The sequence below is a fragment of the Pelobates fuscus genome, chromosome 3 (assembly GCF_036172605.1).
Source record: "Pelobates fuscus isolate aPelFus1 chromosome 3, aPelFus1.pri, whole genome shotgun sequence".
Taxonomy (NCBI): domain Eukaryota; kingdom Metazoa; phylum Chordata; class Amphibia; order Anura; family Pelobatidae; genus Pelobates; species Pelobates fuscus.
The window spans coordinates 163,208,065-163,220,734 of NC_086319.1; the positions used below are offsets into that span (position 1 = coordinate 163,208,065).

General features: G+C 45.0%; 1 protein-coding gene across 1 annotated transcript in view; it reads left to right on the forward strand.

Moving 5' to 3' along the window:
• The first annotated feature begins 4,228 nt into the window (after positions 1-4,228).
• The window catches only part of LOC134602592 (aldo-keto reductase family 1 member C1-like), a 50,358-nt gene continuing 41,916 nt past the window's right edge, over positions 4,229-12,670 (forward strand). The window contains exon 1 of the mRNA XM_063447614.1: positions 4,229-4,319. Within this exon, the coding sequence (XP_063303684.1) occupies positions 4,233-4,319 (87 nt within the window). The 5' untranslated portion in view covers positions 4,229-4,232. The remainder of the gene's footprint in view (positions 4,320-12,670) is intronic.

The window sequence follows — 12,670 nt, forward strand, 5'->3', positions numbered from 1 at the left end:
CATTTCCTCCCCTTAGATTAGCACTTAACATAATTATACCGTACACCCTTTTCCCCAATTCCTGGATGTACCCCAAATACATATGCTACACCTCCAAAACAGGTATCCCCTGATAGCCCTTATTCAGGGGGACAACATATCCAAGAATCAGGTCATTCGGATGAATGGTTCGGGAGATATGAGGTTCCAAAGATTTGACCGACCGCATGGGTAAAGTATCCGAAAACAGTTCCATGCATTTTGGCCCTGCGGTCGGTCACAAACAAGGGAATGAAAACAGACGAATTGCCTGTGTTATAGAGCCTGGAGAGGGTTTGAATGAATTCCCTTGTTTGTGGGATTCTTTCTACCGAACGGCTGGTCATTCGGTAGTTTTTATACGAATTTCTGGAAGTATGGAGGTCTCAGCGGTGTTTGCCTAGTCAAGTGTCCGATTTTAGTTCCAGACACTCGACGGCAAAACACCGCTGTTCGGTAGTTTAAGATGGCCGCCGCCACGTGTTTGTTTCCCGAATTGCGGCCACCCAGAGGACAAAGAATACATTACACTGATTGCCAATTACCTGTTTGCAACATTGTTGCAAACGGTAATTGGAGGCACACTTAGTCCTGGGTGGTCTGGTTGTTCGGTAGTTTCCTCAATACAATGAATGGAGTGATTCTACCGAACAATCAGATGAATGCTGCATACATATCCCAGGTTAAACTGCATACAAAAATACATACATGACATTAAAGTATTAAAGGCAGGATTACTGTACTACGCTCCACAGTCTTAAAGGTACAGTATCCCAAAAGTCCCCATAGATCCACGGATGGCCCTTAAAGGCCCAGTAGCAGTAATATACATTATTACATGCCCAAATATAGTTTTTCCAGTACAATATGTCCAGGGGCCATAGTCGCAGGGCAGGAGGCTAGCAGCCAGGCCTCTCCAGTTCACAGTGGCGAAGCTGGTTTCGCCACACAGTGTCCCTGGGACAACGCCCTGCTGGAGAACAATGGAACTGGGGGAGGGGTAGAGCCACTCCATCCCAGGGATTCAAAGGGGAAGAAAAAGTGTCCAAAAAGTTTCAATATGTCCATACACTGTTTTTAAAGGGCCAGCACCGTACAATAAAAGTCCATAAGCCCAAATGCTGGTTTAAACGGGTACAATCTCCCAGGGGCCATAGTCACAGGGCAGGAGGCTGGCAAGCAGGCCTCTCCAGGACCAAGTGGTGAAGTGCACTTCGTCACACATCTCCCCTTTGAGGGGAAGACTAACCAGGCATCTGACCTTCTGTCGCTCAGTGCCTCCGTTAGTCAATCCACCCACCCACAAAAAGCAAGTGCCAGAGTAACCCACCCACAACAAACAGTTACAAGAGCAGCCCACCCACAACAAACAGTTACAGCCCACCCACAACAAACAGTTATTCCTCTGAGGTAATTGGGTAACACGCTGTGAGGGCTTGGGGGGCAGAGGATGCCAGCGCTTCTGCTGGGGTAGCCTGGTGGGGACTTGGCTGGGGAGGGGAGACATCACTTACCCCCTCCTCCTGGTACTCCTGCGATGGTAGCTGGGGATCTGGACCGGGTGTCCAGCATCCCTGTGGGTCAGGCACAGAGACCACGGTCCTATCTGCGCCATTTGGGAGATTGGTTTATCCCCTTGGTAGGGTAAGCTGCCGCTGGGGAGAAAGGGTGCGGTGCTCCTTTCCCTGGAACACAGGCTGCCGCTGGAGAGGGAGACCGACTGTCTCCACTCCCATAACATTGTCCTGCTGTGTAACGCTTACATATATTTAAGTGGAGCACAACTGCAGATCTCTTAGGAATCAGATTGATGACTAGGATACTGAAGTACAGGAACTGTATCTTTAATTACGGTTAAAACAGGTACTGTATCTTTAATTACTTCGCTGTTTGTTTAAACGGAGTAAGCAGCTTCTGGCATACACGCAGTATAGTACATTGGAGTTTGCAAGTTTATGGAAACGGCAAATTATAGAAATGAGGTTGTAGCAGGAGTGATGTGATTTGGAGTTAAAGTAAGCAGGCTGTAGCAGGAAGGCTTTGCGGACTTGGGAGCAGGTTGTAGCAGGAATGCTTAGCGGTTTGAGAGAAGGCTGTAGCAGGAAGGATTAGCAGGCTTGGGAGCAGGTAATCTCCTATTACGGATAAAGCAATTGACTTAGCTTAAATGGAGAAAATCAGGTTTCCCGAAGTTCTCCTCCGGGGAGGGAAGATGTTAAGCAGGATGAGGAAGGTCCAGATACTAGCCGTGGTCGAGGAGAGGAGATGGAGGGTCTGTAGAATTCCAGTCCGGTTCGGTTCACAAATAGAGATTGGAGAAATCTTTCAGCCGGTTTGATTCCGCGGTAACGCTGTTCAATAATCCAGCGTCTTGTATCTGGCGCGGTCGCATTATGTAGCGTGGGGAGACCGCGTCAGAGAAGGGGGTGTGGCTAAACTCCGTCAACCCGGAAGAGACAAGGATATACCTGCAATTAAGGCATGACATGCTGCTGGGGAGAGAGACCGACTGTCTCTGCTCCCTGTAGGATACACTGCTGCTGGGTGGGAAGGACGATACCTTGGGCCCCCTGGGGTGCAAACTGTGGCTGGGGAGAGAGACCGACTGTCTCCTCTCCCAAGGGTACACACTGCCGCTGGGGAGAGAGGCCGGCTGCTTTCTCTCCCTGCAGAACACACTGCTGCTGGGGAGAGAGACCAGTTGTTTGCTCTCCCTGGGACTCACCCTGCCGCTGGGGAGTGAGGTCGATTACCTCCACTCCCGGTAGGGAACACTGCCGCTGGGTATAGAGACCGGTTGTCTCCTCTCCCTGGGACTCACCCTGCCGCTGGGGAGTGAGGCCGGTTACCTCCACTCCCTGTAGGGAACACTGCCGCTGGGTATAGAGACCGGTTGTCTCCTCTCCCTGGGACTCACCCTGCCGCTGGGGAGTGAGGCCGGTTACCTCCACTCCCTGTAGGGAACACTGCCGCTGGGGAGAGAGGCCGGCTGCCTCCTGTCCCTGCAGGACACACTGCCTGCTCTCCCTGCAAAACACACTGCTGCTGGGGAGAGAGACCGGTTTCCTCCTCTCCCTGGGGCTCACTCTGCCGCTGGAGAGTGAGGCTGGATACCTCCACTCCCTGTAGGGAACACTGCCGCTGGAGAGAGAGGCCGGTTGCCTCCGAGATCCGCTAAGCTATGGCGGTTGTGGAGTCTGCGGTGCTTTTGGTATCCGGTGCGGTGCTTATGGTCCTCAGCGTCGGCTAGGAAGCATCTGTTGGCGGAGGTACCCAGTCGGGGTGCCAGGTGATCCATCACACTAAAGCTTACAGAAAATATTTAAAAATGCAGGAAGTGTAACACAGAGGCATGGTTAATATGCAGAATTATTTATTTTTTTCTGATAAGAAAAAAAAAATGTTTAGTAGCCAACCTCATAGCTTATTTTTACAAAGCTATCTGGTTGTGCAAAAATTGGATATGTGACAGTTCTTTTAAACTTGTTCTCTACTTTTTTTGTTACATTCTTTCTCACTTGCTCATGTTAAATGTATTCATTTTTTTAAAACTTTGTTTTGTTCTGTTATGTTTTTGTCCTGTTACATTGCTTCTTCCTGAAAGACACAATCTTCAGTTAAAGAAGACTACAAACCATAGTAAGCTAACCTTATTCATTCGGAAAGGGACACACCTTTTGGTATCCGGTGCGGTGCTTATGGTCCTCAGCGTCGGCTAGGAAGCATCTGTTGGCGGAGGTACCCAGTCGGGGTGCCAGGTGATCCATCACACTAAAGCTTACAGAAAATATTTAAAAATGCAGGAAGTGTAACACAGAGGCATGGTTAATATGCAGAATTATTTATTTTTTTCTGATAAGAAAAAAAAAATGTTTAGTAGCCAACCTCATAGCTTATTTTTACAAAGCTATCTGGTTGTGCAAAAATTGGATATGTGACAGTTCTTTTAAACTTGTTCTCTACTTTTTTTGTTACATTCTTTCTCACTTGCTCATGTTAAATGTATTCATTTTTTTAAAACTTTGTTTTGTTCTGTTATGTTTTTGTCCTGTTACATTGCTTCTTCCTGAAAGACACAATCTTCAGTTAAAGAAGACTACAAACCATAGTAAGCTAACCTTATTCATTCGGAAAGGGACACACCTTTTTTAAATATACACTGCTGTACATTATTCTAAACTTTCACTCTCTAGAGCAGTGACTCAGCTTTATCAATGGCTTCCAAGTCTGATGTTCGACTTCTGATGAATGATGGAAACACAATTCCAGTTATAGGCTTTGGCACCTATGCACCAGAATATGTAAGTACTGAGAATTTTAATACAATTAATTGAAACCTGTGAAAAAATATCAATGTTTGCTATGTTTTCAGTTCAGCTGTACAATATTTTGTTTAATAATTGAAATTCACTTAGGATTTATTTTAAATTCCTGAGAATGAACGCTCTAGGGCAGGGCTAACCAACCTTTTAGCAGCACTGTGTAAAAATAAGACTTTAACATTTTTTTAAATCAACATGTGTGTGCGTTTCCATATTCAGCATGTGTTATGTATGGATGCTGTAGCTGCTTTGTAGAGTTTCATTTTTTTGTATGCAGGTCGAGTTATATTGTGTGTGAGCAGATTGTGGTATTGTGTGTTACATATGTATGTTGCGTGCGTATCATGTTGTATTTGTGAATGTGCGCTGTGCATGGGAAACTGCTTGTGGTATTGTGTGCTTAGATATGTCATATCGTGTGTGGTGTTTTTTGTAAGTGTTGGGGCTGCCCATGGGTTGTATGTGTGTATGTGGACTGCCACAGTGAGTGTCTGTGTGTGTGTGTCTGCGTGTATGTGTGTGTGTCTGAGTGTGTGTGTTTGTCTGTGAGTATATGTGTGTGCGTCTGTGAGTGTATGTGTGTGTGTCTGTGAGTGTATGTTTGTGTCTGTGAGTGTGTGTCAGAGTATGTGTGTTTCTGTGAGTGTGTGTCTGTGAGTGTATGTGTGTCTGTGAGTGTGTGTGTATGTGCGTGTGTGTCTGTGAGTGTGTGTGTCTGCGAGCGTATGTGTATCTGTGTGTGTGTGTGTCTGAGTATGTGTGTCAGTGTGTGTGTGTGTGCACGTGTATATATATATATATATACACTCCAACCTATGCACCAGCCAGCTTAAAGTATATGCATTTGTGCAATAATTACAGCAATACACTTGCATTTAAAGCCATTAGAAGCAATTTGGCTAATTTTTTAGTAATATTTTTTTTCATTATGGATGTATTTTTGGAGCAAGCGGGAGCATATTGTACAGAAGCAGAGACTTTATATTTTTCACAAGAAGAGGCTGCAACTATTTTATGGCAACAGTCTGGCACTGACCTACCCCATAATGTGTCTATCAAGGATGTCTATTTTAAACTGTTACGCCTGTATAGAAAACAAGTGGATCTGGACTTGCATGGTACTTTTTTATCTGATTATTTCAAGTCTAAAAGGATTCCAAGAGGTTTCAGAATCCACAATATACCAACGATAGGAAGAGCAAAAGCAACTGTTTGCAGAGATTGGACTCATGTCCTTAATAAGGCGTCTCTGGACCTTATGCTTATCATCATCAAAGACGTTAAAACAGATTTAATAGACACCAACTTGAAGATTACTCAACTAGAAACCGAACATGCTGTACTACTGGCATCATCGGAGGGTATCAAATCGGTACATAAACTCAAGGAGGAAATCCTAAAATACAAGACAGATTTAATACGATTCAAGAAGCAGAAGTTTGAAAGAGTAACTCAGGACTACTTGGATCACAGAGTTTATGGGTGGCTGACCGGTAGGATGAATACTCAGAGACCTAGGAGGCAGCGCAGGAGAATACAGCGTCCTCCAATTCATACTATAGATATAACTTCGGGTGAGTCAGCCTCAGATACAGATACTCAACAACAGAGCCATACAGCACCTTTTTTAGACACCACGGGGAGTGGTGCAGTAACAAGGAGCCAGGACAGAGGAAGCGGAGATCTAGAACAAGGAGGGGGCATAAAGGGAAGAAGGGGAGCACTGGGGAAACCACCGCTCAGGAGATAATCCCCATATTTAATTTGTCCCACAGGCCTTTGGATGCAGCTGAAATAGACCTCCTAAGTAGGGGTCTATCGTTTGTGCCAACATCAAGGCCGGACCAGTTCAAGTGGAAGATTGAACTGCACAAATTTGGGAGAACTATGAGATTAAAAGATTTTTTTTCAGCCCCACGTACAATTACAGAAAACAATACAGATGGCACTGGAGGGACATTTCAGAAGAAATCCAACTTCGACCCAGTATCAAATAAAGCCTCCATCAAAACCTTCTTGTCGGTTGTGAATCAGGATGCAATTGGATACATGCAGCAGGATACTAAAAGGAAACAAAACGTAACAAAACAACAGAGAACGATCATCAAAAAATTGGCTGAAGACCCCTCAATAATAATACGTTCAGCAGATAAAGGAGGAGGTATTGTGGTGTTGGATTATACCTATTACGCCACAGAATTAAAATCCCAATTAGCCGACCGGAAAACATACAAACTATTGGAAGGGGATCCGACTAAGAGTATTCAAAATAAGATTGATGATATTCTGAATATGGGCCTAATGGCAGGCCATATTGATTTAAAGTTGCGACAGTACCTGGCTAGACAACATCCACGCACGCCCATCATATATACGATCCCTAAAATCCACAAGAACGCAAACCAACCACCAGGCCGCCCTATAGTTTCGGCAATAGGGGGCGCTCTAGAGCCTATTGCCAAGTGGCTAGACCACCTCTTTCAGGACCCAGTAAGACAACTGCATACCTGCATCAAAGATACTCCATCTCTCATCTCGAACATCAAAGAGATTCATTTTGAGGAGCACAAACCCATACTTATCACTATGGATGTACAAAGCCTATATACTATTATACCGCATGAAGAAGGCGTAGAAGCCATGCGACAAGTATTGGTACGATCTACAGTATATAGAGGCCCACCCATAGAGTTTGTGCTGGAACTCCTTACCTTTGTACTTCAGAATAATTACTTCAGATTTGAAGACAAGTGGTATCTCCAAATAGCAGGAACTTCAATGGGGTCACCCATGGCACCCATGTACGCTAACGCGTACATGTTCATCTATGAAGAAACACATATTTTGGAACGATATGGTAGCAGTATTACATCATACCATAGATTCATAGATGACCTGCTCATTATATGGAATAAAACAAGAGAGGATGCAGAAGAGATGTTTGAGAACCTTAACCAACTACCATCACCAGTTAGGTTTACGGCAGAGATAAGCAGTGATAAAATACATTTCCTGGATCTCCAGATTGAGGTGGGAGAAACATGTTTGCAGTATTCACTTTACACGAAACCAACAGATAGAAACACTACCTTGCATTACCAGAGTGCACATCCAAAAGCCCTCAAGGACTCGTTACCGAAGGCACAGTTTTTGAGAGTGATTAGAAACAACTCGGATACTCAAATCATGGGAAATCAACTTTTAGAAATGAAGACCAGATTCCTACAAAGAGGCTACAGTAGCCGTATTCTCGACAGGGCGCTTCAAGAAGCACAGAGTGCACGCGCCGACGAGAGGAAGGAACAGAAGTCTACACAATTAGTTTTTCCCATGATGTATCAACCCGTGTCACCACAAGTAGCAGCGTCGGTCAAGAAAAACTGGAAAATCCTGACAAGCGATACAACATTGCCAAAGGAATTTAAAAAAGCACCATTAATCTGTTTTAAAAGAAATCAGAATTTAAAGGACTTGCTAGTGCGCACGGATCCCGTAGCGAGTTACCATGGTACATCTAAAGAACAGATAAGGGGATCAGTTAGATGCCTTGGATGCGTCACATGCAGTCATATGATTCCGGCCAAACAATTCAACAACCCACATAGTAACAAAATCTATACCATCAGGTTTACAATAACGTGCAAAACAACGCACGTGATATATAAGTTGAATTGCCCATGTGGCCTGTGCTATATTGGCAAAACTGAAACTGCCATTTGTGAACGCATCAGGGGGCATCGCTCCAGTATCCGACTGGCCTACAGGGATGGTCGAACAGACAAACCAGTGGCAAAACACTTCTTAGAGTTTGGACACCCCTTGACCACATTAAAATTTGTGGCAATTGACCATATCCCATTGTCGAGAAGAGGGGGTGATCGGGGAAAGATACTTCTCAATAAAGAGGCTTTCTGGATTCATGAATTAGACACTGTTTCACCTAAAGGGTTAAATGAATCATTACCACTATACTCGTTTCTGTGAATAATAATAATGATATTCTACTGCTCTAGGTTACTTGCTCCAAATAGTTTTATGTTTAAACTTCATGCATTGATGTTTTTTATTTTTATTTTAAGTGCCGACATGCGAATGGTGGCAGAAGTCAGGGACTTATGGTACAGTAAGTATATGATAATGCTGTTCATTAGCAACAACTTTTTTTTGATAAAAAGATATATATATGTTAACTGAGTACTCATTTACGTATGAGTTTAGTTAAATCCATACATAATCCCCTGGTACCATGAGTGCCTAATGCCATCCATTCGTATTGTCTAGCTATCTAATATATTTTAATATAAAATGATGTGCTGATGTATATACTAGATAGAATCATTATGTATCTTCACGTTGACACTTTGATATTCACTTTTGTTTGGTTGTTTTATATTGTTTTGCACTTGTCACTTTAATACATATAGCATTCATATGCACAGACCTCTATAATGGAGGCTTAATGACACATAATTTCTATGCAGGAGAGCTGGGAAGCACTATAGTAGCAATTTATAATTGCCCTTAATATCATGCACTAGATGGTTTATATGTAAGTAGGATAATTTTCTTACTTAGCACTTTCACATCATGCAGTTTAGTTTTTATATACTTCATCCAATTTTTTGATCACTCTACGTGTAGTTGTAAACAATGGTAGTTTACATCACTATGGTGATGGTAGTTAGAGACACCGCGTTGCCGTAACAACGCCGATAAACATGGCGTGATGACGTCATGTTGGAGGCGGGCATAATGACGTGTGTGCGCACATGACCGGATCACGAACCGGCAATATGGTATTGACACTTGGGGTGATGCACATGTGTAAGTGATAGCTCACATGATTACGGAGGTGGGTTTTGTTTAGCCGCGGTCCCATGACTACGCCGGCAGCGTAGCGTGATTACGTCACGAAGGGGGCGTGTACACTGGTGCACATGCGCACTTGGACGGGGAGGACGCTGACACATCACCTGGGGTGAGTTACACATGTTTGTTTAATTTATGTATTACTATGATTATATGCCTATATATACAGCAATGTTTTTAATGTTGACATATCCTGATGAAAGTCCACGGGCTGGACTGAAACGTCGATTTTTATGCGATTTCATTAAAAGTTATATTTTAAACTGAAGAAATTCCGTGAGTGCAGCCATTCTATTTTGTATTTGGATATTTGGAGCCCTGGTAATGCACCCGGTCTATTGCAAGAACTGAAAGACAGCTTGAGTGCAAGGTACTATATATGTGTTCATATATATATATATATATACATATATATATATATATATATGAGTGTATATTATTATTATTTGTTTTTTTTTGGGGGGGGGGATCTCCGGTGAGTTCCCACACTTTATTCCCCAGGACTTGACCCCTGGGGGAGACATAGTACATCTCACACCCCTGTCCCCATCAATTACTCACTGGGTGCTAGTGTTGATAGTGGGCCATAGAGATTGTAAGAGATCAATGAAAATTTTCACTGAATTTCCGCTGAAATGAACAGACATGTTGCCAACAGTCAGTCAAACTGGAAGAAAACCTTGTGGTTTGATTGAATGAAAAAAACCCTGATAATTAGTTCCGTGCAGATGTTGATTATGTACAATGACAGGTACCATATATTTATAAAAATAATTTCATATAACCATTCTGATACTAATAGTATAGGATCCTGCTGGTATGGCACAAATGAGTTAAACCTATTAATATTTTGTATGTTTTTGGTGACTGTCTGTGTTTTTTTTTTCCTGAGAAGTGTGTTAGTTTAAAACATTGTAAAGTCGATGACAGAAAAAAATGTAGCAAGTCATGCTTGCTAAAACATGCATGGAGTGAGTTCAGTCATAAAGCGGAAAAGCAAGGTATTGACAGCTGTGGAAAATTACAGAATGTAGATACCTTCTTTTGGAACATAAAGGGTATGCAGTTCTTCTGATTTTAGCTTTACTAATTAAAAAGAAATTATAGTGAACTGAGAACCGAGTAGAACAGTGTATCTGCAACTAGACATAACCTGATTATTTTAGCTTAAAATTAGCAATTTGGGTTTCAGTTTTTTGTAATTTGATGTTTAGTGAAAGCTGTTTTCAAAACAGTTCTTATCTTCAAAAAAATAATAATATAGAATTCTAACTTTCTAGCTGGATGACAGCAGTACAATGAGAGCAAAGGGCTTAGCTGCCCCACTGCTCTTAGCTTATCTATTCTGGACAGAGTTTACTTTTGAAATATTAGATCCCATAGACCAGAATGAGAGGCTCCTAAACTTGGCTTTTTCACGATCTTTGAAGGTCAAATGTTAATGTTTTTGTATTGTTTAAAGAGGCATTGTGGGAACTGTGACTACTTAATTTCATCAAAGTGGTTATAATGTTTGGACTGCCTTTTCGCCGGCTTTTTAATCAACATTAAAACATTTCGAAGGTTTTAATGCTAAATGAGATTGCAAAGCAGCCCACCCCCTCTGTGCTGCTTGGGATAATCAGGATGGATTAGGCCCTGGGGAGTCACTACAGCTAAACGGACAAGGGCACATGTATGAGTGTGGGGATGGTGCTAATGATTGGCTATATGTGTTTAGGGGAGTGGTTATGGGTTTGTAGTGGGGCAGGAATCATCTTACCTCAGTGCCTTTTGGGATTCTGGCCAGCAAACAACTTCTCTGCGCTCCTGTTTGTCCTGGGCCTGCACACTTTACCTGCTTGAGGGATGGATATTGAAGGCATCCTGTCTGCCCTCAGAGCTGCTGCTGCCCTGGATGGTGGTAGGCACTTAAGGTAGCAATATGCTCACCTCCAACCTGTGGCCGCCGGTGTGGGTTCCCCCCCCCCCCCCCGCGGTCAGGCCTCTGCTGGGGCCTCCCACATGGCTACAGCCCCTGTAGGCCGCAGGAGCACGGGCCGGTGCTCTTGCCCGCCTGTTTGGCTGAGCCCTGATGCCTCACCTCGGGCCCGGTGTAGGGGCCGGAGCCTGGACCCGAGGCACCACAAGGCCTGCTTCATTTGCCGCCTCCCATGTGCCCCCCGGCCTTGGACAGCCGGCCAAGGGTGCCAGAAGATCAACTCTGCATCCTGGGGAGTTTGGGAGGCCTTCCCAGCCCCCACGTGGTCGGCGCAACGGCGGATCCAGAGACGGGCCGGTAGTGCGGCTGTTGGAGGGTGGGGGAGGGTCCTCCCTGGGCTCTGATTGCTCCTCTGGGGATGAGGGTCTCCCTCTACTCCCCTGGGTTCTGTCAGCTATTCCCCCCTCCCTCCCTGTGATGCCATTCCTTGTCCCCACTCCCTCTGTGTTTACCTCCTCCTCCCCTGTTCCTGCTGGTCTGTGTCCCCTTCCTCTCACTGTGCCCTCTCTGTCTCCCTCCCTCCTCCCCCGCTGTTCCTGCTGGGCTCGGTGTCCATCCTCTATCTGCTCTCCCCCCGGCTCTCTCTCTGTCTCCCTCCCTCCTCCCCCACTCTCTTCTGTCCCTATTCCTGGTCCCTATGTCCCCCTCTGCGGGGTGTGAGCTTCCCTCCTCTCCGCTGCTCTGCTCACAGGATCTGGCTGCAGTTCCTGGGACCGACCAGCAGATGGCTCCTGGTACTGTTGCAAGGCTGAGCAGTGCTGAAAATGATATTAACTCTGTCCTGCCTGGATCGTCTTCATATCCTTAGCCGCGGGAGGTTCCTCGGGCATCGGCTGATGAGTTCACACATGTTTCTTCTTTTCAGTCCAATGGTTCCTCGCTGGGTGGGTTTTTGTCAGGGCTTAGGGGTTTTCTTGATCAGTCCAAAAAAAAAGCAGGTAGGGTCCCCCCCATTAGATGGTCAGCTCCGGTTAGTGTGGTCCTCGGCGCTGCAGCCACAGGGGGTTTTGACAGTTCCTGGGGTCACGGGGTTCTCTCTCCTGGAGTGGGTGGGTATGCTGGCACCCCTGCTATGGTGTCGAGTGCCGCAGCGCCTACTGTTGCTGGGGGGTCCCTAGCATTAGGTGACCCCCCGGGTGTTGCTGACGTTTCATGTGGGTCTGCCTATGTGTTGGTCAGGGCCCTTGGGCTTGCACCTACAACAGGAGGTTCATAAAAAAAAATTTGGAAGGGAGACTTTGTTGAGATTTTTCCCTCCTTCCCATGGAGGAGGCTCCTCCTTTAAAGGAAAAGGACGGGTAGGAATCCGAAAAAGACTAGGAGATATACAGGTACTGGAAGATCCCTAAGACTTGGGGGAATGGGATTCGCGCGTTTGCAATCCTGGCCAGTGTAATTGGGGAAAGGGCTCTGCAGAAGTGCTCCGTATTGTTCTGCTACCAGGATACCATTTGGAACGCTTGTCGTACCTATGGCGGTC